The 24,764-nt window shown below is 38.7% G+C and overlaps 1 protein-coding gene across 1 annotated transcript in view; it reads right to left on the reverse strand.

Annotated features, from left to right (window-relative positions):
- The window catches only part of LOC124257217, a 62,979-nt gene that overhangs the window by 27,180 nt on the left and 11,035 nt on the right, over positions 1-24,764 (reverse strand). Inside the window, exons 8-11 of the mRNA XM_046691232.1 lie at positions 24,386-24,607; positions 23,302-23,651; positions 22,729-22,822; positions 22,185-22,264 (exon numbers count right to left, since the gene is read on the reverse strand). Of these exons, the coding sequence (XP_046547188.1) occupies positions 22,185-22,264; positions 22,729-22,822; positions 23,302-23,651; positions 24,386-24,607 (746 nt within the window). The remainder of the gene's footprint in view (positions 1-22,184; positions 22,265-22,728; positions 22,823-23,301; positions 23,652-24,385; positions 24,608-24,764) is intronic.

Consider the following 24,764-nt stretch of genomic DNA (forward strand, 5'->3'; position numbering starts at 1 on the left):
GTAATATATATAAGGTAGGAGATACGACAAGTAATTTTCTTTTCTATTTTCTAATCATTTAATTATTTTTACCTACTATACATTTGACTGCAAGTTACATCTCAAAGTACTGTTTCACCCTCGGTTAGTTCCGTTTGTAGATACGTCAGCATAAAGAATACAACAACGTTTTTTGTGGTGTCCCCTACAACAATAAATCGTTATTACATTGAGTAATCCATTCGTGTTATTTGCCCCCATGGCGTGATTACTTCAATTCGGTGGATACAAAATTCAGAATTTACAACATTGTGGCTATACACTTCTTCTCAGCAGGGCAAGTGTAAAAAGTGCAAATACACTTCCTGTTAGTGCAGGGCAATTTGTGGTCGTGTGGCAAACCTCAACAGGGACGCAAAGACAAACATAAAACACCAGGGTGAGGATAAGGGTTGAGCCTGAAGTTCTTAGATACGGCGGATATGCTTACATTTATAGAAATTGCAAGGTAATAAACAGTAAGCTGGAATTCATGACAGAAAACAGACATGCATTGAACATGTCAATGAAACAAGTCTGTACATGAGTATGGCATGCATGGTGTTTGTGAAGGAGGCGTCACCCAGACCGTAAGTAATCTACGTTCTTGGTTTGATATTCTTGTAGTTGACTGCACTATTGTTTCCACATTGCGAGTATTGTTTAAAGTAGATTTTGTATCCGTTGTAACCCCTTTTTTCCTATGATGTTTTTGGAAGAGTCTGTTTTATTTATATATGGATATTAGTGGCGCAGCTACTGCTTAGTCACAAAAATCACTTTGAAAACCTTTGGGAATAGATCAAACTTGGGTTTCTAAAGTGGAATATTGTGTCCATCAGTCGTTATGTTTTAAAGTTACATAATTTACATCGTGAAAACTGTTGCTGATAAATAGGTTGAATACTGTTGTGATTGCTTAGTTCTTTTCAACGTATCATTAGGGGCAATGAGGGTTCCTAGTGGTTAAGCGTTCGCTCGTCAAGCCGAGAACCCGAGTTCGATTCCGCACATGAGTACAATGTGTGAAGCCCACATCTGATCGTGATATTGCTGGAATATTGCTAAAGGCGGCGAAAACTATGCTCTCTTACTTTAACGTATTTATTACAATGTTAAAACTGTTCTTCACTATACAAAACGTGATAAGGATGTCGTAGTAACATTTCTTTGGGTGTGTTTGGTTTGTTTGGTATTTGAGGGAAGAAATGATGTGTGATATGTTTGATAATTTACATTCTAGATTCACAAAGATGTGTCCTTTTACTTACACTTAATTTTGCATTTATGGCAACATTTATTTTATTGATCAAAAATAGTTAGTGTCAGCCTCTTGTGCACTATAAGTAAATTCCAACTTATAATTCAAGTAGACTGTGCAACTAGTTGGGCAGAATACATTCACGTTATGTCGAACCCTTGATCAGGATTGTGATTCATAAATACATGCCTCTGATAGAGTCAGAACCGTACACTAAACTCTGTGCATAATTGGCACTGATGAATTCAGTTGCTATATACCACCATGGCAAAAAGTATTACTCTCATTTTGTAGATGTTGTTTTAAATCAGGACGGAGAATGTCCTAAATGTTATGTTTGTTTCATTCTTTAGGTATATGTATGTTCTGGTCTTTTAATTCTATTTCTATATGTTCTATAATATTCGTTCAAACATTTTCGTATTGTACACTATGCATATATATCTATAGTACTTGAGGTTAAGATAATCATCTTTAAAATCAATAATTTGATTTATTTTCTATGCGTTCCAATGCAATAGTTTTCAAGTACTTGTCATTTTGACCACAGTCTTTCCTCGGTGGCAGGAAAGAATATTAACTGTTTACTATAATTATCTGTGTTGAGCTAAATCACTAGATGTTACCCAGACCATTGCTAAAATATGAATGTTTTAAGCACTAGTTTAACGTCATATCCATAAATTCAGTGCGCTAAGTGAACAATGCTGGACTGACCTGATCATCATCTAATGACATTATGCAAACGAAGATGTCAACTGGTATTGTAGGGCATGTAATGTTATGTAAAAGTATGAATGGTTTTACTAATGCTTACTGCGATGAAGAATTTTGTCAGAGTTATATGTAAGCGATGAAGAACTACTCTGCTGGTTGACACAAAGTTACTTAGTTTCACTCACTTTCACGTCAATACTTAACCTTAGACAACTGGGACACATGTGCCAATTCTCTGGTCTCAAGGTGATTGGGGATTGTTTTCAGTCCAAACATACAATATGTAAATTTTAGAAAATAGTAATAGTTTCGATCTATGTGCTTTTATGATAAATGATCAATAACCTTTGTAGGGGGTTTTCAGTTTATGATTCAGCTTCTAGGTTCATTGGTATATTTTGACAAAATCAAACGTAAAATTCTTTGGTGATGTGAAATCGTTAAGCGAATTGATATATCAATTGTATTGTGTGAAGTCACAAGTGATTGTTTGTTTTGTTTTTATCCTGTCTTAAATACATGCACTTTCATAACCTATCACGGACGTCAACATGTCTTCAGTTACTAGGAAGGTATCAAGTCCTTTAACATGTTCTATGTCTGTCATGCTTTAGAGGGGACAACCATATCCTCTGTTGTTGTTTGTGCAGGATTAAATCTCGTCCTAGTGACAAAATACATCTTAAATCAAGGTTTCGGATATCATTATCGCCTACCTTCTCCTACCACTTGGTCGATACTTAGTTTCCAAGCCTTTTTGCATGATCATTGATTACATTCATGCTGAAATGTGTCTGGGAAACCGACCACAAAATCACAGCTGGGCACAACACAACATATTCAGCGCCTGTGGCCCAGTGAATTGTTCGTCGTGTGAAAAACAACTTTTTGTATTCTATTAAGTTACGTCTCGTAAGGGTCACATGTTTATCAAAAAGCAGATTTAATCATGGTCGTGAGAATAGACAGATATTGGTTACATAAGGGTTCCAGGCCTGGTCTCGTCAAGAATCGATACAAAACACCCAAACATTTTGTAACATCATGTACAAGTACATCGTCCTTATTTAAAGAGTCCACTCTGTCTTTCCAGATAGCTTTGTTGTGACGACTTGTGATTTTAGATTGTCGAAAGATCACCATATTCTTATTTTAAATAGACTCAATTTGCTCGTCGGTCGGTTGCTCCTCAGGGACAGCACGTAAGGTTTTGCCTGCTGTTTATTTTTAAAAAACTAGGAGCTGCAAATCAATACGAGAATATACCGTTGTCATGTGGATACCTTCATTTGACCCGGTACTTTCGTACTGAAAAAGTTATCATGCACACATTATTCCTGGACGCAACTAACTTCCCCTTGCTTAACAAAGAGTGTTTACAGTAAAGCCATGTCTTAGAGGCTACGACGCTTGACAGAAAACTTCTGTTTTGAAGAGTCTCAGGAGATTACAGGTGTCGGACAGAAATGTTTTATTACCGTTTGTGGATTACCACGTGCACGGATAATCCCCTGGTATTATCAAGCTAAGGCCTGTAACCTTTGTTCTACGACTATAAATCTCGAATCGATGCACTGAGGTTTTAGGGAATAATTCATTTGAAGTGCACCTTTATGCCTTCCTGACTTAACACTTGATTCTATAAGCTGTGCGTGCACCAACTGATCCCTTATCTCACTTTAGTTTTCGAATCTGTATTTGCCTGCGGCAGGTATATTGCATGGATATATTCTCCTTTTATCGAAATATCTAGTTAAAAAGTACACTGTATTGTGGTAATAATGGAAGCCTGTGTTTATGAATATCATCAATATGCACCATGGAGACGGGTCTTCGTCATTTACAGTGTTAAGCACAACCTTCCATGACTGAAAACTAATTTTCAAAAGTTCGTTAAATCCATACGCTTGCTGAAACCTAATTTATCTCTTAAAGCATCAGTTCCCTTGACAGGACGTTTCATATATGACCAATGTTGCTTTTGCCTGTCTGATGTAATGAAATGTGCATCTGGTTCGAAATATTTCAAAGCAATGTTGCGATATTTACTCTCCACCACACACTGTGAGTCTTTTAATAAAGCTGATCAACAGCTGATGATACAAAGATTTGAATGGTTTTATGATTTTTTAATATAATCTTCTTGTTGTGGAAAACTACACCAGGGTCAGTCCAGTACACCTTCTGTTTAAATACCAAGCAATTACGTTTCATAAATATCACGCAAACATTTTCCACGAATTTCGATCAGATATTGTGTTTGGGCGTGGAATTGACACCATAATTGATATTAGGGCAATCCAGTTTTACTTGTAATCATCACACTTGTATTCATAGGTGACCCCAGTTGTCAATCTGACTCAATTCCGTTCACTTACTTATACTTGTGGCTAAATCATACCGTATTCATAATTTGTGATTTTATTAATTGCCTTGCTGGTGTCATTACACTATGGGAATTTGCAGTTTGCTGTTTCTGTCTATATAATATGTGTCATCAAAGACAAATGTCGTTAATTGTTTAGTGCAGTCCATGAGTTATTTGGTCTGGACAGTCACGCGAAACCGAAACAGTGTCTTACTGGTTGGCGTAACGGTCGTGAAACAATTGCGCAAATGACGTAGCCTATTTTGATTGTCCTCGGCATGTGACGTCACATGTGGTCGTCCTGACCAGATGCGTTCAGATGTCGTTCCCGTTTGATACACGCGTGTCCTCAGGTTTTGACTTGTCCGTCTACTGCACCTCATGACACGTGCAATAGACACAGTAGACTGGCCAATCTTGAGCTTGCCAACTGCACGTTCACGTTCAGCATTTTTAAGGCATTGTATGAGAACTGTTTATCTTTCAAGAATTGTTGATGTGTTTTTCACATCTAATCACCAGCAAATTCTTTACTCGTGTTGGTGGTTAGGCACATCGAATTGAGGTTACCTGATCCGTCACACATGCAAGGTCGCGGTTTCACAACAAGGCGTGCTGCATGCACCCCACGTGGTTCGCCACACTTGAAATGAGAAGATATGTTAGTTTAGATATGGGCATTATGGTATTCGCCCATATTAACTACCTTGTACTACAAAATTTCAAATATACGTCATTTCTTCAAGAGTGAAATATATTTTTTACTGTATTTTATACAGACTGCGTGTAATCATTATGCACATTCAAGATACTTTAGCAAGCGTAAATCACCATACTATACACGATCACAGCAACAACTATCGCTTTGGTTGATAGGGACGTTATCTACGGGTATGTTCAACCTACAACCGTCATGGTACTAACCATTGTATCACACAAATAAGTCTCTCAGTGTTCAGCTTCATAATAGCGTCTCTCAATCAATCAATCAATCTTTATTTACTCCAAATCCACCTACGGTGGTACAAGAGCAAAACACAAAACAGTTATATTACACATAATACATGCGTCTTAGTGACTATTTCTTAACAGGGTTTGTAAAATATTTATGAATCTAGACAGACATTTCAGTTCTTTTGTACATTTTGGTGTCAATATTTTACAAAGGTTATAAACATATGAGTATTGATAATATAGTTTTGGTATATACAATAATCTGGTTGGGAGAAGAGCTTCACATCTAAAGATGTAATGAAACTCATCTCCCATTACATTTTGGTTGCATAGTTTACATAAACGATCTTCCCTTGCAATGCACTACCACCGGTCAGCAAAACGTCAGTTCGGTTCCAAAGTGAAGTTGGACTATTTGAGCAGCAATGGGCAGTGAAGTTAATGGAAATAGGGCAATTGTAGCCAGATCGAACGTCAGTGGTTGAGGGATAGTCTTTCTGAACATGTATTACTGTTGATGGGGATTTCTTTTCAAATTATTTGGAAACATATTACAATAACATTATTTAATTCATATTATTTAGGCGTATATTAGTTCAACCAAACTGTACTATGCTAGACAGCTTAATGCGTTCAGATTGGTTGTTATTGGTCGCTCTTTGAACACATTTACATTATATGAGAATTCCTCCTTCTTACCTCAATTCCTGACACTTTCACAGACTACAACTATTGGACACACGTCAATTCGTGACTTCCTGTATTGCACTTAATGATGTAATACTTTTCAATGCTAACACAATAATTCAGGCAAAGTGAATTTGCTTTCCAGAAAATGTAGTGTTTGATATGTGTACGTATTAACAAAATAAGAACCTGAAACTCCTTGTAGAAGGTATTAAGTGATGTGACATGGGCTGCTGGTTGGTTAATGAGGACGTTATTGATAGTCTTTGCATAACGCCATAACTTTGAATAACGTCTAATATCACATCATCTAGGCCGTCACTATTTCAAGGTCACTCACAACAGAAACATCTTTCAAAGTAATATACAAAGTTTCATTATGATACAGAAATATCTTTCATCATGTTTCAACATTCCACACCATATTCAACTTCGAAATGTTGGACGAAACAATGATGTAATTTATAACGTAATTTTAGCGTGGTGAGAATTCATCCAGACGTGTGTCTTGTATTCTCCTTTAATCCTGTCTGAAGTACCGGTACTTTCATAATCTTGTCACTTGTCTCAACATGTTTCTTTAACAGGGAAGGTATTGAGTACTTGAACTTGTTCAGTGTTTTGAAACACTGCTGTTTCGTAGAGTACAAAGGTATAGATTCTTAAATCAAGATTTGCATAGGTAGATCTGCCTTTGTCTGCCACTTAGAGGTGCTGTTAATCAAATAGCTTGACACTCTTTGTCATAAATGAGATTTGTCTTTGGATACCGACAACAGATCAGAGCTAGGCACCATGGGCATGACTCATTCAACAATCGTGATCACGATGGCATTTGTACCTCCTGTGGAGAACAGTTTTTTTACAGGCTTAAGATACGTCTTACCGTCGGTTATTCCCCATAGTAGTGAAGAAGACGTGTACCTCATGTGAGGCAAAACTATAAATAAACTCGTGATTGACTCCGACAAATGGTGCTAAAAATACACCGTTGCTACAGGTGTATAATAAAGACATGAGTGTATATTGTGAAAGGAAAAGAGTTGTGATTATGAAACATTCTTTTAATATAGACTTTATGTATTTTCTTTGTAACATCATGTAAATGTATGTTGATCTTACCTCATGAGTTCACCCTCATTTGCAAAAATCGGTGATTTAATGACAGTACCAGTACACGTATCCTTTTCTCTACGAACATATCTTGTACTATACTGTTCCCAAAATGAAACGCATAACTCAGAAATCTGTTGCGAAAATGGTGTATATTTTCAAACAGCTATAACCCATCCACATATAGAGTTTAGTACAATGTACTCAGACTAACATTCAGACGCCTTGCAACAGAAGATTGATAATCTCCAGCGTGCATTCTTTCAATGGCGATGTTCCGTGTCGCAGGGTCAAGACGTGGCGTAGTGATTTGACCCTGAAACTCCATCAAAACGAATGACGATTTCCGAAAGTAATCTGGAATTTTATAGCCAGACAGTGCATGCTCTTTGCTGCAAAATTTCAACTGGAAGGTGATTTTTTGTTACGTTGTGGCGATGACTTTTTAATCCTTGTTAGAAATCTCATCAAAATCAACATTTTCAGGTTAAGTCAAATTTTTTCTTGTGAAATTGTGTAAAATCGAGTAAATGACTTGTATTACATATTTTGACGATTGTTTGAACACAATAGATAGTTATTAGATTTTCTAAAAGTACAAAATGCTTATGCGTTACTTTTGGGGGATAGTATATGTATACCATACTATATGTGTGTCTGTGTTTGTGTGTTTGAAAGCCTCTTCTCATCCTGAATGAGAGTGTTAGTTTGTGAATGAGTTAATGTGGTAGTGTGTGTGTGTGTGTGTGTGTGTGTGTGTGTGTGTGTGTGTGTGTGTGTGTGTGTGTGTGTGTGTGTGTGTGTGTGTGTGTGTGTGTGTGTGTGTTTGAAAGCCTTTTCTCTTCTCTTTTGGCCCATTTCTGTGATATATTCTCTGACAACATCCATACTGTTTTTAAAGTAGCAATTGAGGGTTGATCATATTATTGTAGTCCATATGTGAATAAATGTCGACAACATCGAAGTCACCATTCATTGTGTGACCAAAAGGTTCGTGGCTGCATGCTGCATTTTCGCAGGCACAAGTAACTAACTTTACACTATGTGCTCCATATCCTCACACGTTCGATACGACAGAGTGATACTGTTTATGGTACCTGAAATTTGAAACATTGTCGGACATTTTAGGGTGCTGATCTTTTGTCTGAGAATGGTTCTTAAATTTAAGGTACCATTTCCCTTGTTAGCAAATTTCATATCAGCAACATGTGGCCTCTGACTTAATAGAGTCTGATTGCAGGAAAAAGGTCTAAATTATATATCAAGAACTCTAGTCGAGACTGAATGTTCTTATACGACTACCGCTTTGTCAAAAGAATATTTTTATAAATCCTTTTATCATTGCTACTTGTATTTGTTGAAACGACACACATAACCAATCCAATCAAATAAGTCTTGCATCTATCACAAATCTCACAGGAATACTTTGTCCACGTACTTCGAAAGCACACTCCGTTATACTGTCGAGAACCCGCAAAGGGGCCACTGCTAGTGATATCACTACTGGTATTTCGGGAATAAACATTGTTTGTACTTCAGTAATATATAATCACAACAATTCTCCTTGACACCTATAGTTCGCTCAAATATTCCAGGTGACCAAATTACTGCAAAGACAGAGGACTTGACGTATTTGTTAGTTTAATAGTCACTGTGATATGTTCGATGTATATTCATATTTAATTTCTTCTTATTCGGATTTGAAAACCCTGACAATTCATATGCAAGTATGAAAATGTGCCACCCAAATCTTTATTATTTTAAGTTATTCAGAGACTCAGAGCCTATAGATTATTCGAAATTACATTGCATTGTAAATTACGATAACTGCACATCAGGCTAATAATTCTATTCAAACGATTCTCCTAATTTGAAAGTTTTCCTCGCCAATTTCTTTCAGACAAAATGTATTGCATATCATCTCCTTGTTGACAGACAGTAGTATTTATGCCTGAGCATATGACAGACTTTAAGAAACGTTTTAGTTTTGCGGATCGAGGTAACGCAATATCGGGCTTGAGAAAAAACAAGCTACAGTTTAGCTACAGATAAGATATTAAAGCAGCAATACATTACGAAATCTTGACAACAGCAAGCCCTGACATGTTATGTAGGTGTCTCAGTTCTTATTTGTATCCCTCCACCCTCACCCGTCGCATGCCTGACGTTATCACTATGACAACGGCATGATATATATATGGGTAAACGCTCAGTAGACATTCGAGAGCGGGCGAAGAAGGCAAAGAACATGCAGCTGTTCAGAGTTCCAATTTTCTTACCTTTACTGGGTAAGTTTGTAGTCATGACAAGATATTTCTTTTTCAATGTCCAATAATAATTGTAGCGTTGAAGAAACAAGGAAAATATGATGAATACAATTGCATCGAAGTGATATTAAGTAATGAATTCTAAGATTACAATTGTTAAGCGGTTGAAATGTAAATTCGGGAAATATTTCTTCGTACTCTTAGATAAAAAAATGTAACAGTTGTGAAAAATATTAATGTATGAAATGTAATATCTTGTCTCCTTTTTCAGTTTTAACATGCTGGGCAGTTCTCGGTGGCGTCTATGGAACGTGCTCGCCTGTTTGTAAGAATTCAGGAACATGCGATTCAGACGCATGTAAATGTGACGGTACTGGATATGAAGGTCCCACCTGCGATCTCGGTAAATACATGTAACTATAAATAAGTTATCAGATATTTAACACAGTATTCAAAGTCATCTTTAATGTTGATCTTGGCACACAGTGGAAGTTATTATCACAGAAAAACGATATAGGGTGTCTATTTTTGTAAAGGACCGATGAATGGAACTATTCAGGAAAATACATTTAAAGCACTTGTAACCTACCGCTATTGGGTATTATGGGGTATGTCGAATCCACGTCCTGGTTTGAGTAATGATTGTAGTGAATCGACATTCCATCCTACTTCGAATAGTGTGGTAATTATGTAAATAATGTAGCCCTGGATAATTATATATCGTTAAAACACAAATGATTCAATTATAGTACATCAATAACTACCAACTAACTAATGATTTAATTGCGTTCGTGTCACTTTCCTCGAAGCTAGTGTGCCGTGTTCTTACAAACACATTAGGCTGAAATACATGATTGTCTTTCACAACGATTTTCACTTTAGCAAATCAGTAATTAGACTCGATTTAGAACTAAATTGTTGAAGGACGTATCAAACATTCGTTTAACAATTTGAACACTGAGACAAGGAAATTGTTTCTAATGCTGCGAGAAAGGTGTTAATTCTATATAACTATTTAACGATAACCGTTTTTTGTATTCGTTGTGACGTATAATGAAGTGTTTGCCTTCACTCCAATAGCTTCTGCTGTGACAGGAATCTTTGACCTATCTCTCAGATGCAATACCAAAGATACTTACACAATTTGTTATTGTTGATTTCATTCTCCCCAAATCAAAGCTGTCGTAATAAACTTTCGACTTTATGACCTCGTGATACAATTTCTGCCACAATGTGTTGAAATATCCGGTTGATTTTAAGTTACAATCATGTTAAAATTGCATTCCAACAATTCTTGTTTATTATTTCAACCATGCACACTCGTAATGTTTGCGCATTGTGTTGTATGAAATCTCTGTATGCACTTTCTTTTCTTTCTAAGTATTCATGATTAATAATGGAGACGAGTGCATTATTGAAGAGAGATACCTTAATGTCCCCTGTGGTTTCTCCGAGAGAGTGAATCAGTGTGTGTAAATGTTCTATTATACAAGTTTTCATTACATCAATGTACATTTGTGTCGACGCATTCTCTGCAACAGACATCGATGAATGTAAAGCCACTAGTTCTCCCTGTGAAGGACACGGTAACTGTACAAATACACCTGGATCCTACACCTGTACATGCAAGTCTGGCTATGCTGGAGATGGAACGACTTGCAAAGGTAAAAATAGATGAGACTAACACGTGTTTTCTCCGATTTGATGTCAACATCTACATATTGTTTTGGATAATCACAAGAATATTTGAGTGTAGTCTTATTAATATTGGTATAATTGCAACATAAGTTCACATGTGTTGTGTGACATTAGTTGTATAATTAGTAGCAACTGCAGTTATGAGCAGAAATATTGACTGCAGCAGTAATAATAGTAATAGTGGTAGTAATAACATAGTGAGTGAGTGAGTGAGTTTATATTTACGCCGCTTTTAGCAATATTCCAGTAAAATCACGGCGGGAGACACCAGAAATGGGCTTCACACATTGTACCCATGTTTGGAATCGAACCAGGGCCTTCGGCGTGACGAGCGAACGCTTAACCGCCAGGCTACCCCACCGCCCAAGTTATAGCAGAAGAAGTATTACCTTAGTAGTAATAGCAGCAGCAGTAACATCGTAATGGTAGTAGCAGTAGTAATGATAGAAGCAGCAGTGGCAGTATAAGTAGTAGTAGCAGAAGTAATACTAGCAGTGGTAGTAATAGCAGCAGTAGAAGTATTGGCAGCAGCAGTAATAGCAGCAGCAATAGCAATGGTAGCAGCAGCAATAATGGTTGCAACAGGCGTAGTGGTAGCGGAGGTGGCGGTGGTGGGGGAAAAGCTATAGAGTTACTAATGTGTCGTGGTATCTCTTAATGAGGTATGGAAAGGAATGATCAAAATATGTCCAATAAATATGATGTCAGTTTTTGTATCATCAATAAACATACCGAACCTTATGTTACATATATACATGTATATGTTTTCACTGTTTCGAATTTCGGATTTAGTTTCAGTCCAACAGTGTGACATAACATTTAATCTACCGTGTTTCCTCATTTTCCAGAAGGTGTGTGTTCTAAGGATGCACTCACTAATATTGCACTCACTTCGATCTGATATCAACTTTCAAGTTTATGTCCTCTTGATTCAAATTTTTCCACTTATATGTGAAAATATCAGGTTGATTTTGCGTCATGTTTAAATTACATTCAACCATTTCTTGCTTATTATTGCATCCATGCACACTAGTATAGTTTCGGGAGTGTATTAAATGAACGCTCTTTAAAATATCTTATTTTCTTTCGAAGTATTCATGAACATTAACGATGGCGAGTGCGAGAGAGATATCTACATGTTCCATAGGATTTCTCCGGAGAGAGTGAATCAGTGTGTGTGTGTAAATGTTCTATTACGCAAATTTTCATTACATCAAAGTACATATGTGTCGACGCATTTTCTACAACAGAGACAAATGAATGTAAAACCTTCCATGCTCCCTGTGATGAACACGCTGACTGTACAAATACTGGATCCTACAACTGCACATGCAAGCCTGGCTATGCTGGAGATGGAAACACATTTACATGTTTTACTTGTACAGTTGTACAATCAACACTGTTGTAGCAGTGATTTCTTATGGATGCGGAAAGGCTTTAGTCCCTTCTATTTTCAGATATTGTTCGATGACAGTGTACAGTCTACCATCAATGTTTCTGGAAACAAAACTACAAAAGTCATATGTGTACACTGATACGAACGAAAGAGAATGGGGCGAAACTTTTGTATGAATCCCAAACATGAATGTTTGGATAGAGGTATCGAAGATCCTTCAGTTTGTACATTTACTGAAACATGTTGCAAGATAATATCAGTATCAATACAGGGGGTAAATAACATCTGGCTGACCTGTCGGTAAAACATTGGTCGTCATTAACAACGAGTGAGTCAAGAAAGCGTTTAAATTATTGTAAGTGCAGGGTTTTGTATTGTACTTACAGTGCATGTCGACCATCGTCTATGCATGATGTGATGCATGTTCGTGAATGAGTGAATGGTGTTAGAGCTGACGGAGGTTGCTATGTGTCATAATACATTATGAATATTCTACACTAGATATCGATGAATGCACAGTCAAGGGTCCCGGCAAACATGACTGTCATGAACACGCTGACTGTACAAATACACCTGGATCCTACAACTGCACATGCAACTCTGGCTATGCTGGAGATGGAAAGAAATGCACAGGTAAAATAGATGAGACGTGTTTACTCCGATTTGATGTCAACATCTACTTATTGTTTTGGATAATCACAAGAATATTTGAGTGCAGTTACTCTTATTATTGGTATACTTGTAATAAAATGTCACATGTGTTGTTTGACATTAGTTATAGAATTAGTAGCAACTGCAGTTATAAGTAGAAATATTGACTGTAGCAGTAATAATAGTAATAGTGGTAGTAATAGCAGACGAAGTATTACCTGGGTAGTAAAAGCAGCAGCAGTAGCAGCAGTCGTAATAGTAGTAGCAGTAGTAATGATAGAAGCAGCGGTGGCAGTATAAGTAATAGCAGCAGAAGCAATGCTAACAGTGGTAGTAATAGCAGCAGTAGAAGTATTGGCAGCAGTAGTAATAGCAGCAGCAATAGCAACGGTAGCAGCAATAATGGTTGCAACAGTCGTAGTGGTGGCGGAGGTGGTGGTGGTGGTAGTCGAGAGCTATAGAATAACAAATGTGTATGTTTTCACTGTTTCGAATTTCGGATTTAATTTTCAGTTCAACAGTATGACATAACATTCAATCTAACGTATTTCCTCATTTTCCAGAGGGTGTGTGTTCTAAGGATGGGAAAGAATGCCTCAATGGAGGAAAATGTGGAGCCAGCAAGCCTCCCACCACGTGTACTTGTGCAAGTGGTTACAAAGGAGCCACCTGTCAAAATGGTGGGGAAACATTTGTGACGAGTATTAAATCTATGAAATCTTCAAACAACGTCCTAGAACTCATGCTTAAAAGTTAATTGATCAGGATTTAACCCACAACCTATCTACTTTTCAAAACAATCTTAGGGTTGAAATATATTGAGGAAGATTCTAGTAATGCTTCAGAGCTTGTTCTAATCAATGCTTATGTGTATAGTGTTGAATGGCTGTACCTTTAACACTTGAAAAGCGGGACAGTGAGGAGATCATTCATAACAAAGGTTATTATCATACACACACCATTCCTCTGTTTTAATAGATAAACATTTCCAAAAATATAAGTAACAATTGAGAAATGTTTAATGTAGAAACACAAGTGGTTGTTGAGTTCTTTGTTCACTTGAACGTAATGTCATGCTTTGATTTTGTTATGGAAAGAAAACATTTCATTTTTATATTCTGAAAAAAGGCTACAGGCACCTGTTTATAGTTGGATTTATGTATATTTTAAATGTTTGATAAGACCTTTAAGTTATGCAAAGGAAACAACTTCCACAATCATTTGAACTTGTTCTCCTGGAACTGGGGAAGATGAAAGTGGAAAGTTGTTACCGATGGTAGATACAGATATAATTCATATAAATATACATCTGTTTCATACATGAACTATACTCGGTTCACTTCTCTGTTCCAGCTGGAGATACGGTGACAATTTCAGCATACCTGCTCTCTCTGACTGTTGTCACGTTCTTTGTCATCCAGTAAACGACCATTCCACGCTGACCACCATACCCTGCTTGAAACTGCGTTTTTGTTTGACATGGGGAATTCTGCTATGTTTACAGCAAATCAAATTATACTAAATTGTAAATCTTTAAAATGGTTTGAGTTCAAAGATATTTACCATACAAGTAATTTGTTTTGTTATTTGGTTGTTTTTGTATACAATTTTTGACTTTATCCCATTTGTTAGAATCAAAATCTGTATTAGTTTGCAGTGTTGCCTTTGTGTGTGTTCTTATGGTAGAACCATACCATTTGATTCTTGTTATAATGTAACGTTTGTTAAATGGTCAAATCCCCTCTTGTTAGCATAAGGAACATGTTGCGTTTATCATTGATTGATTAGATGTGTTTAAGAGACTAGAGGTTACAGTACTATCAGTCAGTATGCTATACAGGAGCTTTTGCGTGGATTTTTTTTCTGATGACATTTAACAACTATCCCAATAAACAATTTAAAAGATCTATTTACATTTCTCGAAACATATCTAGGGCCTGTCAGCCAGTGATTCTGGTCCTAGTCTGCTTCATGACAATGTAACTACCTCACTGCAGCTAAGAAGACTAAATTCTCCCCTGTTTACCTTTAGGCCATTGATTACATGTTACTGATGACGTGGACCTGTCTCCCAGTGACCACTGACACAGAGTAAATGTCATCTACTTCTTATCTATAGTGACACTCACAATCACATGAAAGTCTGCGGATGTATAGTAATGTGTGTTTGCAACATTGGTAAGTCTTCCGAATAAATATTACCTGCACGTATCTCACTGTCGTTGAGTTCATATATGGGCGGTTGTAATAGGGCCGTTGCCTGTTGGAAGAACGTTTAACATCCACGAACGCGTGGCACAAGAAAGAGCTAGGGACGATGGTACAAATGTGTGCATATTATTCAACCACACAGATTTCACACCAGTAATGGGCTTCACACATTGTAGCCATGTGGGGAATCGAACCCGGGTCTTCGGCATGACGAACGAACGCTTTAACCACTAGACTACCCCACCGCCTATTTCGTTGAAAGATGGCACATGGGAACAAAAAGTGAGTCCGCTTTGCCCGTTATAAGTTTGTCCGTTATATCCATGAATTATACATGATTAAATGTCCGGCACACGACGGACACAGAACAAAGTTCGTTAAATCTGACAGTTCGATATAAGCGTGTTCGTCATAAACGTGGGGCGGTGGGGTAGCCTAGTGGTTAAAGCGTTCGCTCGTCACACAGAACACACGGGTTCGAATCCCCACATGGGTACAATGTGTGAAGCCCATTTCTGGTGTCCCCCGCCGTGATGTTGATGGAATATTGCTAAAAGCGGCGTAAAACCATACTCAGTCAGTCAGTCGTCATAAACGTAATTTACTGCATTACTGTTTTGGGATACCTTTGAATGTTATTTACATACAAACGTAATTTGAGGCTGTCGGCCCGGGAAAGCCACATTTAAAACATTCATTTTGCCGGCAAAGCCACATTTCATTTTGAAGGGGAATTGCCGGCAAAGCCACATTTTCAATACGCAAACCAAGTAGAGAGTTACCGACTAGTTAAAAAACGCCCCTGGTATATAAGTCGGTTTAAGAAGATCTCAAATGATGTTTCACCAAGGCAAGTGGAACCACTTTGGGAATGATGGTCATCGGACTTAATAACAACCTTGAGGGTGGCATCACAAGATCAACCAGTTAGCCCGAGAGTGCCACCCCAACATATTTTGAGATTGTCAAACTGTTCAAACGCGAACAATCACTTATGGAAGTTGAAGTCATGAGACTGTCGACCCACTGGACAGCCGCTTCAAGACACAAGAAATATAGAAATATTGTCAGCCGACTAAGGTCACTGAAGACACAGTTGGCAAATCAGCATTTGACTGATGTAGAGTATGCAGATCACGTCCACAGGTCCTCATGTCTTTGCGAGGATTAATGATTAAAAATATATTGTTTTTGAGATGACCCCCGACTCGAAATGCTTCACAGTACAATACATCATATAGTGTGAAGCATTTCGAGTCGGGGGTCATCTCAAATGTTGGAACATATTTTATAAAATCTTTAATCCTCGCAAAGACACGAGGGCCTGTGACCACGTCGCCGACCCGCTCCATTTAGAATGAACTATACCAGGCCATACTATGTGTATGCTTGTGATTGATGCTGAGAATTAATTATGAGAATTGATGATGGTGTGAATTAAATAGGAGTTATGTGAGTGTTACTATACTATGTTTGTTATGATTGTGAAACCTCCAGTGAATAAAACTGAAAATATATGATATATATCTTTGCTGTTCTATGTTAAATACGGTACCCTATTACGGGGCTTACAATGTTGTGATAGCATTGCCGCCAAAGCCACATTCCTCTGTTGTTCATCCGTGTCCTTTGCCGGGAACGCCACACGAAGTTCAGCCTGTTTTCTTTCTCAAATGTGGCTTTGCCGGGCTGTCCGGGCAGCCTATACAAGTACGCATTTCCCCCTGCAGCCAATAAGCCGGTATCCTTTCATAACGTGTGTACGATTAACGCCGAAGCTGTTTCCATTACAATGCAGTAATATCAGGACTTATAGAAGTGCAAGAAAGATCGCATTTCTCAGATCAGATAATACCTTGTGCACTTCACAGCTCACCCACACGCAATACATGCTCGCCAGTATGACAAGAATAATCTCCCCATATGCTGCAGATCTCATACCTGGGAACAACATTTGTAATCTGGAATGTTGTATCCCAAAGCGTTGCTGGCGCTATATCGGGGGAGTACGTGCGCGATCGGTGAGCACAAGTAGTTTCATCGGCAGTCACCGTCGTGAGAAGTTGTATTGACAATTGAAAACCGGAAGTTAAGTTATTTAAAAAGCAAACAAACATCAATATTATTTACCCGAGATCGTTGATACCACTTCAGATGCAAAATCAGTTCCCTTTATAACAAAACATAGCAAGCGAAAATTCAGTAAGATCATTCGTCTGCTGGTGACAGGCAATATTTAAATAGAAAGCCACGTTATCACAACACTACCTCGCAGTGCGGAGCGAAAAGTATGGCTTATCGTCGAAAACCCATACAAAATCCACAGATGTGGCGAACGGCAACAGTTTCGCCGATACGATATCATCAACATTATTTTTGTAGGAAACACTTGATATTTTTGTGTGAAATAGATGAATATATCCTTTATCACCCGAAGTTAGTAAAATTAATGATATTACAGATAAAAATTACGTTTTTGTCCTACATCGTCGAAAACCCCTGATACCGGGATACTGACTAACATTATGAAAGCCGACATAATGAAGAGATACATTGTGTTTGGGTCTTTTGATTTCGTGAATGTTATAAACAGTCATCAACTGAAGTGCGTAAATATATTTGATTCATTGAAATGTATGTGTAAAACCATATACGACCAATTTCTCATTCAGATTTATAAAAATCTCTTTGTAACTGATCATGTTGATGAGTCATTTGTATATCTCTCAAGTACCTCATGATTGTCTTTATAACAGTGTTATTCACAAACTGACTTCACTCAGATTGATAAGTGTACGACCTTTCCATCAAAGGAGTTACTGTATGGCCCGCCTCTGCTGCACTGAACTAATAGTAACAATAATACTTACAGTCAAGGTAACGTCTCCCCCGACACCTGCAGGTATCACACAACCATGTAGCGACATGTCTTGCTCAAACACTCAATACATGCAAGTCTATTTTCTGTCAATCAATAACTCTAATGGTCTTGTTTGTCACAAATTTACACATACCCCCGTATCTTAATACTACAGACTCAACCCTTATCCTCCCCCTGGTGTTGTATGTTTGTCTGCGCGAAACTGTTGAGGTTTGCCACACACCAATACAATGTTGTCAGTGCCTGTAAGTGCATTACTACAGACACTTTAAACTTCACACGGAAGAAAGCACGCCAGGGGATATACAATGATAACACAGTGTAACCAACCACACACACACGCGCGCGTGCGCACACACACACTAAGGTGTTTCTTTTGGATAGTACGATCCTCGTTTTAGGTTACTGTAGAGTAGGGTCCACGTGCAATGTTTCAGGTTTTCGCCGAGTATGATCCACGTGCAATTTTCGGGTTTTCGGATAATATGAGCCACGTGCAATATTTCCGGTGTTTGGAGTGTGTGATGCACGTGTTTTGTTTCGGGTTTCGGAGAGTTTGAGACACGTGCAGTGTTTCGGGTGTTTGGAGAGTCTGAACCAAGTTCAATGTTTCAGATATTTGGAGAGTAAGATTTCAGCACTGTTTCGGAGAGTTTGAGCCACGTGCAGTGTTTCGGGTTTTTGTGGATCCACGTGCATTGTTTCAGGTGTACGGGGAGCATGATCCACTTGCGATGTTTCAGGTGTTTGTAGAGTATGATCCACGTGCATTGTTTAAGGCGTTCGGAGAGTATGATCCACGTGCGATGTTTCAGATGTTTGGAGTGTATGATCCACGTGCAGTGTTTCGGGTTTAGGAGAGTATGAGCCACGTGCGATGTTTCAGATGTTTGGAGAGTAAGATCCTCATGCACTGTTTCGTGTTTCGGAGAGTATGAGCCACGTGCAGTGTTTCGGGTTTTTGGAGAGTGAGATCCACGTGCAGTGTTTCAGGTGTTCGGGGAGCATGATCCACTTGCGATGTTTCAGGTGTTTGTAGAGTATGATCCACGTGCATTGTTTAAGGCGTTCGGAGAGTATGATCCACGTGCGATGTTTCAGATGTTTGGAGTGTATGATCCACGTGCAGTGTTTCGGGTTTCGGAGATTATGATCCACGTGCAGTTTCGGGTTTCGAGAGTATGATCCACGTGCAGTGTTTCGGAGAGTATGAGCCACGCAATGCAGTGTTTCGGAGAGTTTGGTGCAATGTTTCAGATGTTTGAGTGAGATCCACAGTGTGCAGTGTTTCAGTGTTTCGGGTTTGGAGAGTGAGATCCACGTGCGTGCAATATTTCAGGTGTTTGGAGAGTGAGATCCACGTGCAATATTTCAGGTGTTTGGAGAGTACGATCCACATGCACTGTTTAGTGTTTCGGAGAGTATGGGCCACGTGCAATGTTTCTGGTGTTCGCCGAGTATGATCCACGTGCAATTTTCGGGTTTTCGGAGAATATGATCCGCGTGCAATGGTTTGGATGTTTAGACAGTATGGTATTCCAGAACCGGTCAGGTGAGCTACAACAAGGCACACATAATATGGGCGAATCCGCATTATCAGTGGTTCGAGTTGCTAAGGGAGCTAACCCAAGATACAGACTGGAGGTATGCTGATTAGTTTCGTATCCAGAAAAGCATGACGCTGAGAAAACGATAAACTGCGTCCTCCATTAGTCAAATCATCACTAAAACTATATAATCTAGCGAGTCATTCCATCTATATGACTAGCAGCAATTTGCTTTACGATTGTTTGTCACTTACTAGCTGGTTGTTAGAGGGTGTCGGATGTGGGCCTACTCTAGTCGAATATTACTGAATCCAAGAGCATCATCAGATGTTGAAGTAACCAATATTTGCGACAGGAAAGGTGGGCAATTTCATTATCCTCTTAAAAGCATATAAAGCGTTTTCTACATACGATATCAGCAACCAAACTGTAGATATCAAAGTGAAACAGAAATGTGGGCCCACATCTTTTTCTCTGTAGATACTTTTGTGAGTGGGCCCACATTTTTAAAATATGAGTAAAACTACAAATCTTGAATTTAAAAACATATGCTGACGGTGGTTATGCAAAAGAACGAAAAACGGCCTCACCAACAAACATGTAGGCATCTAAAAGTAAACTGAGGAAATAGACTCTTCCTACTTTCAAGAATTACAAATGAATAAAAATTAAAGTGATAAAAAAACGAACACGTGCGTAAAGATTTTATTCATTCATAACTTAAAAAAGCATTTTATTTTACGTAAACATGTTTAAGGCTCAGAGCAGCTGTCACTAGGCAGTTGACATCAGTAGCAGTTATATAAATCACCTTTTGTGTTTCTTTTTTTCAGTGAATTCAATGACTTATCGTCAGTGATAAAAAATGCAGTTTTATCGAAATTCTGTTTCATCTAATTTGAAAACAACAATGAGTCAACCGTATGTCATGATTATTACTATAATTGAGTGTGATTATATTGATGGGAAGTTCATCATATATAACATTGAAGCTGACTCTTCACGGAAGTTAAATTACCGCAATATTCTCGAAACCCTTCAGCAACACATATGTCCTTTCTTAAGCAAATTTAAATGTGTACAGTCATGCATGGTGCAAATACAGTCAAACACCATTGTGTCGAAGATTGCTTCGAGTTATCAGAGCTTCGACAAAACTGCAAAATGATAACTAAAACATTAAACAAGCAGGGGCAAAGCTTGTATTTTGAGACAGGCACATTAAAGATCCACACATTGGCGATTGACTGTACACCTGTAAATGTTTCGAGTTATACGACGTTCGATACAGCCGTAAATTATGACTAAAGAAGGATTAAGCAGAGATCAAAATTTTACTTCGAGACAACCGGAAATTCAACTCATTAAAGATCTACACATTGGTGTTTGAGGGGATTTCAAAAGACTGGTATACAACATACATTCAGACTGTCATGCTCTCTTGAACTTTCAGTTCAGGGCGAGCTACAGTGTCTTGTCCCACAGTGTCTTGTCCTATCGAAAACATACTGCTCGGGCTAACTTGAAACGGAAAGCGAATTTTTGTTTTTAAAATAAGTATAATTATACTCTTAAAGAACATAACGTTGTATGTATCTCGTTAAGCTACAATGGGTTCTTCAAGCTATATTCATACCACATATGACAGAAACAAAACAATGCGCCATACTGTTTAATACTGCGAGCTGATATTAAAAACGGCATTTTGACTTCATGGTAGGTCTTGATGAAACACTCTGTTGAACTACAGGCTCTCTGGGTCGCAGATGTATACTTTGAACTGAAACATAAAAGCAAGATGCACTACTTGGCGTGTGGTCATGTGCATAGAGCTCAGGTCACAAATCAGTTAAAATAAAGCAACGTTGAGCTCGGACAGTCCTTGACTAGGTGACTGTGTTTGGCAGCTTGACTCAAGAGAGAGTTTCTAGGACTTGTGTCCTGCCCCACAACGAAGCACATGTGGATCATGTGGTCCCACCTTAGGCAAGCGAGTTCGCTCAAAACTGCCTCTGTTCACCCAGTAGAAAGTGGGTACCCGGTGGGACAAGTCATGTGACTAATAACCTTCTAGCGCCTAACAGGCAGCTTGGCTATCCGGGGTAATAATGTGTTAGCGCTTTGAGCATGTACAATTTGTGGAAAAGGCGCGTTATAGATGGCCTGTATTATTATTAATTAATGTTCGTCCTCGTTTGTTTGGTTCATCAGATAGTGTCACTTTGTATTTTCTCCCATAACACTCGGTCGATCTAAGTGATCTGTTGAGAAGCGTTAATTCTAATACGTCAGCTCACGCCAATAACATCGATTTATGTTTCGGCTAAGCAAATAAAAGCCTAAATATCATGTATTAAATCTTACACCTGACGAGATCATTACAAATGTATAATTAGGAACAGGTAAACGACATACTTCTTCCAGGACGCCGTGGAAGAAGTCCATGCCATCACCGTACCCGACCTGCAGTGCACACTGGCTTTTCCCGATGTTACCTGCAAAATATTCAAGAAATGATAAATAATATTTTTCTATGTAATCGATGTTTTTCACGAACAATCAGATAGACGGTTCCTGTTGATCCTAGACCTAACTGACAACGGTTAGATTAAGAATGGGCACTTCACAGAAACAATCACCCCATTCGGATGTTTGGTTTCGTACAAAACAAAAGTAATGCTTCAAATGAGTATCTTTTCACATGTGAGCGCCTATTATGTTGTATATTTCTCGGAAATATACACCGAGGATACTGCACAATGTCCAATTGTCAGGAATCCCAATATCAATAAACATATTGTACACACCGCAGCAGTTAACAATGGTGATCAGGGGTCCCATGTTTACATCCCGAGCACATGTTAGTAGCAAGAGGTTCAACGATGTGCTTCATACTATGTTAGAGGTTATTTTGATAAAGGGATTATTCTGAAGGACCATCCACTCCAAATGTTCGTACCATCAAATGTCCTCTGTAATCTGCGGTTATTGACTTCAACCTTCATCAGTCCATCCTTGACGATCAGCTTCACCTCATTCAAGGACGTGGTGGCCTGAAACGTACCCCCACAAAGGATAGGATAAGGGCAAGGGTGACAGAGACAAGAAAAACACCAAGCTACCAAGACGACGGCTTGAGTATGAAGCACAATTCGAAACGGATAATATCAATTCGTAACTACCCATTGGCTATATCGATGGTCCATTTTGTTTACGGGGTTCACAGTGACTAACGACTTTCAATGAGATATATAGGCATGTGATGGCACGAGTAGCCACTCATCTACATTCCAGCTTCTCAGGTGACATTGGACATGCACCAATGTTGCAGTAAGGCCAGGAAACTAGAAGTGTGTTTCACAGGTGACCCTTGACAAATCCCAAGACACGCTAGCAACGACCACAAACAAATGCGCAGGATGCCAGGCTATGGACCTTGGCCAAATATTCACAACATTAGGGCAGGGTGCAGGTATCATTCCTTCATGAACACGATATGATGGAGTGTATGATAAACGTTTTTAATACTCACTATGTACGATACATTTAAAGTATGCGTAACGTTGTTGCTATTGACAACACGAAACTGCACGGTTGACCGCTGAGTGGTGATGTAGATGCTGCCGCCATGCCCGCAGTCATCGTTGGTGACGATAGCCTGAGCTCTGCTTGTAGCCTGAGTGCGTTTGAACGAAAATGAGATGATCAGAGTCTTCCCGAAATGCATGTTGGAGAACCGGAGGATCCGGAGTTGGGTGTTGTTGCTGAAGACGCCGCGGCCACTGTCGGTAGTTACAACGCCAGTGTTTTGTACATAGTGGTGGTTAGTCGAATGGTCGTTCACGTCACTGTTGAAAGGAAGGTAAACCTCCGCCTGGCAAACTAAAATGAAATTCATTTCGTTTTGTTTTGCATCCACATCAGACAAAACTTCCATAACTTGATCATCGTGTATCATCTTTCGTTAATATAATTACAGTTGTGAGGATATCACGTTAAAGGCATAATGTCACACCACAAAAATAACTATGTATTTCTCTCAATAATACTAACTATCAGCCCTCAGGGAAGCTTCCGTATAATTTATTTTAAAAAATACGTATTTATATTACAATATTAAATTTTTAAGTTCGAATGAATTAACAAAACGTTGCATTAAATCGAATCTCGTTCCCTGTATCGGCTGAACATTATTTCAAGCGAACCCCACACAGAGTTATGTCCCTTGGAGCGCTTATCACGAATATCCTACGCATAACTTGTGACTGAAACCAGATCTGCAACATCGACAACAACGCGTGCGACAGTTTTCGATGTGAGGAGCAATTGTTTACATTCCATGGCAAGTATTTTTTGTTTGGAAGCTGTCAGCCTCGAGGTTTCAATTATCGATTTCAGGCAAGTCGTAAGGGATAATAAGTCTTTCATTGCATCAACATGAAGCTAAGTTGAGTGCATATATCCCAATATATATAATATAGGCCAAAGTTTTGTCGAAAATGTGGGAAAATGTGCCTTTAAGTAAATTATGTATTTACTGTAAGACTTGCAGCACCATGTTTGTCTATGTGTAGGAAAGTAGCAAATGACCCCAATGAGAAGCGATGCAGACATACCTGGGGACGCGGCATTCTGACCGGTGATGCAGCTACAACTGGTCGTAGAGTACACAGTTCCTGGAGCACAGAATCTGGTGATCCAGTTTCCATGTATCAGTTCCTGATACTGAGCTGTATTTCCTGGCTTTGCCTTCTTGGAGCCGTCGCACAACGACGAGGGAAGGGATGTCAGCGGAGCAGCTGTTGATGGTGCTGCAGTCGATGGAAGAAATGCTTCCTCTGTGAAGGAAAGAAATACTTCTTTGGTTTGCGAAACAAAAAGCCTTTGTACATGTCCAATATTATGGCCAACGCAATTCCTTACTTTGAACCATATACCCCTGTGTTGTGTCAAGTGAACAATTGACTTGCTGTTTGTGACGGTGTTTGGTTGGCA

Source organism: Haliotis rubra, unplaced genomic scaffold, assembly GCF_003918875.1.
Source record: "Haliotis rubra isolate DU_JTF1 unplaced genomic scaffold, ASM391887v1 Scf652, whole genome shotgun sequence".
Lineage (NCBI taxonomy): Eukaryota > Metazoa > Mollusca > Gastropoda > Lepetellida > Haliotidae > Haliotis > Haliotis rubra.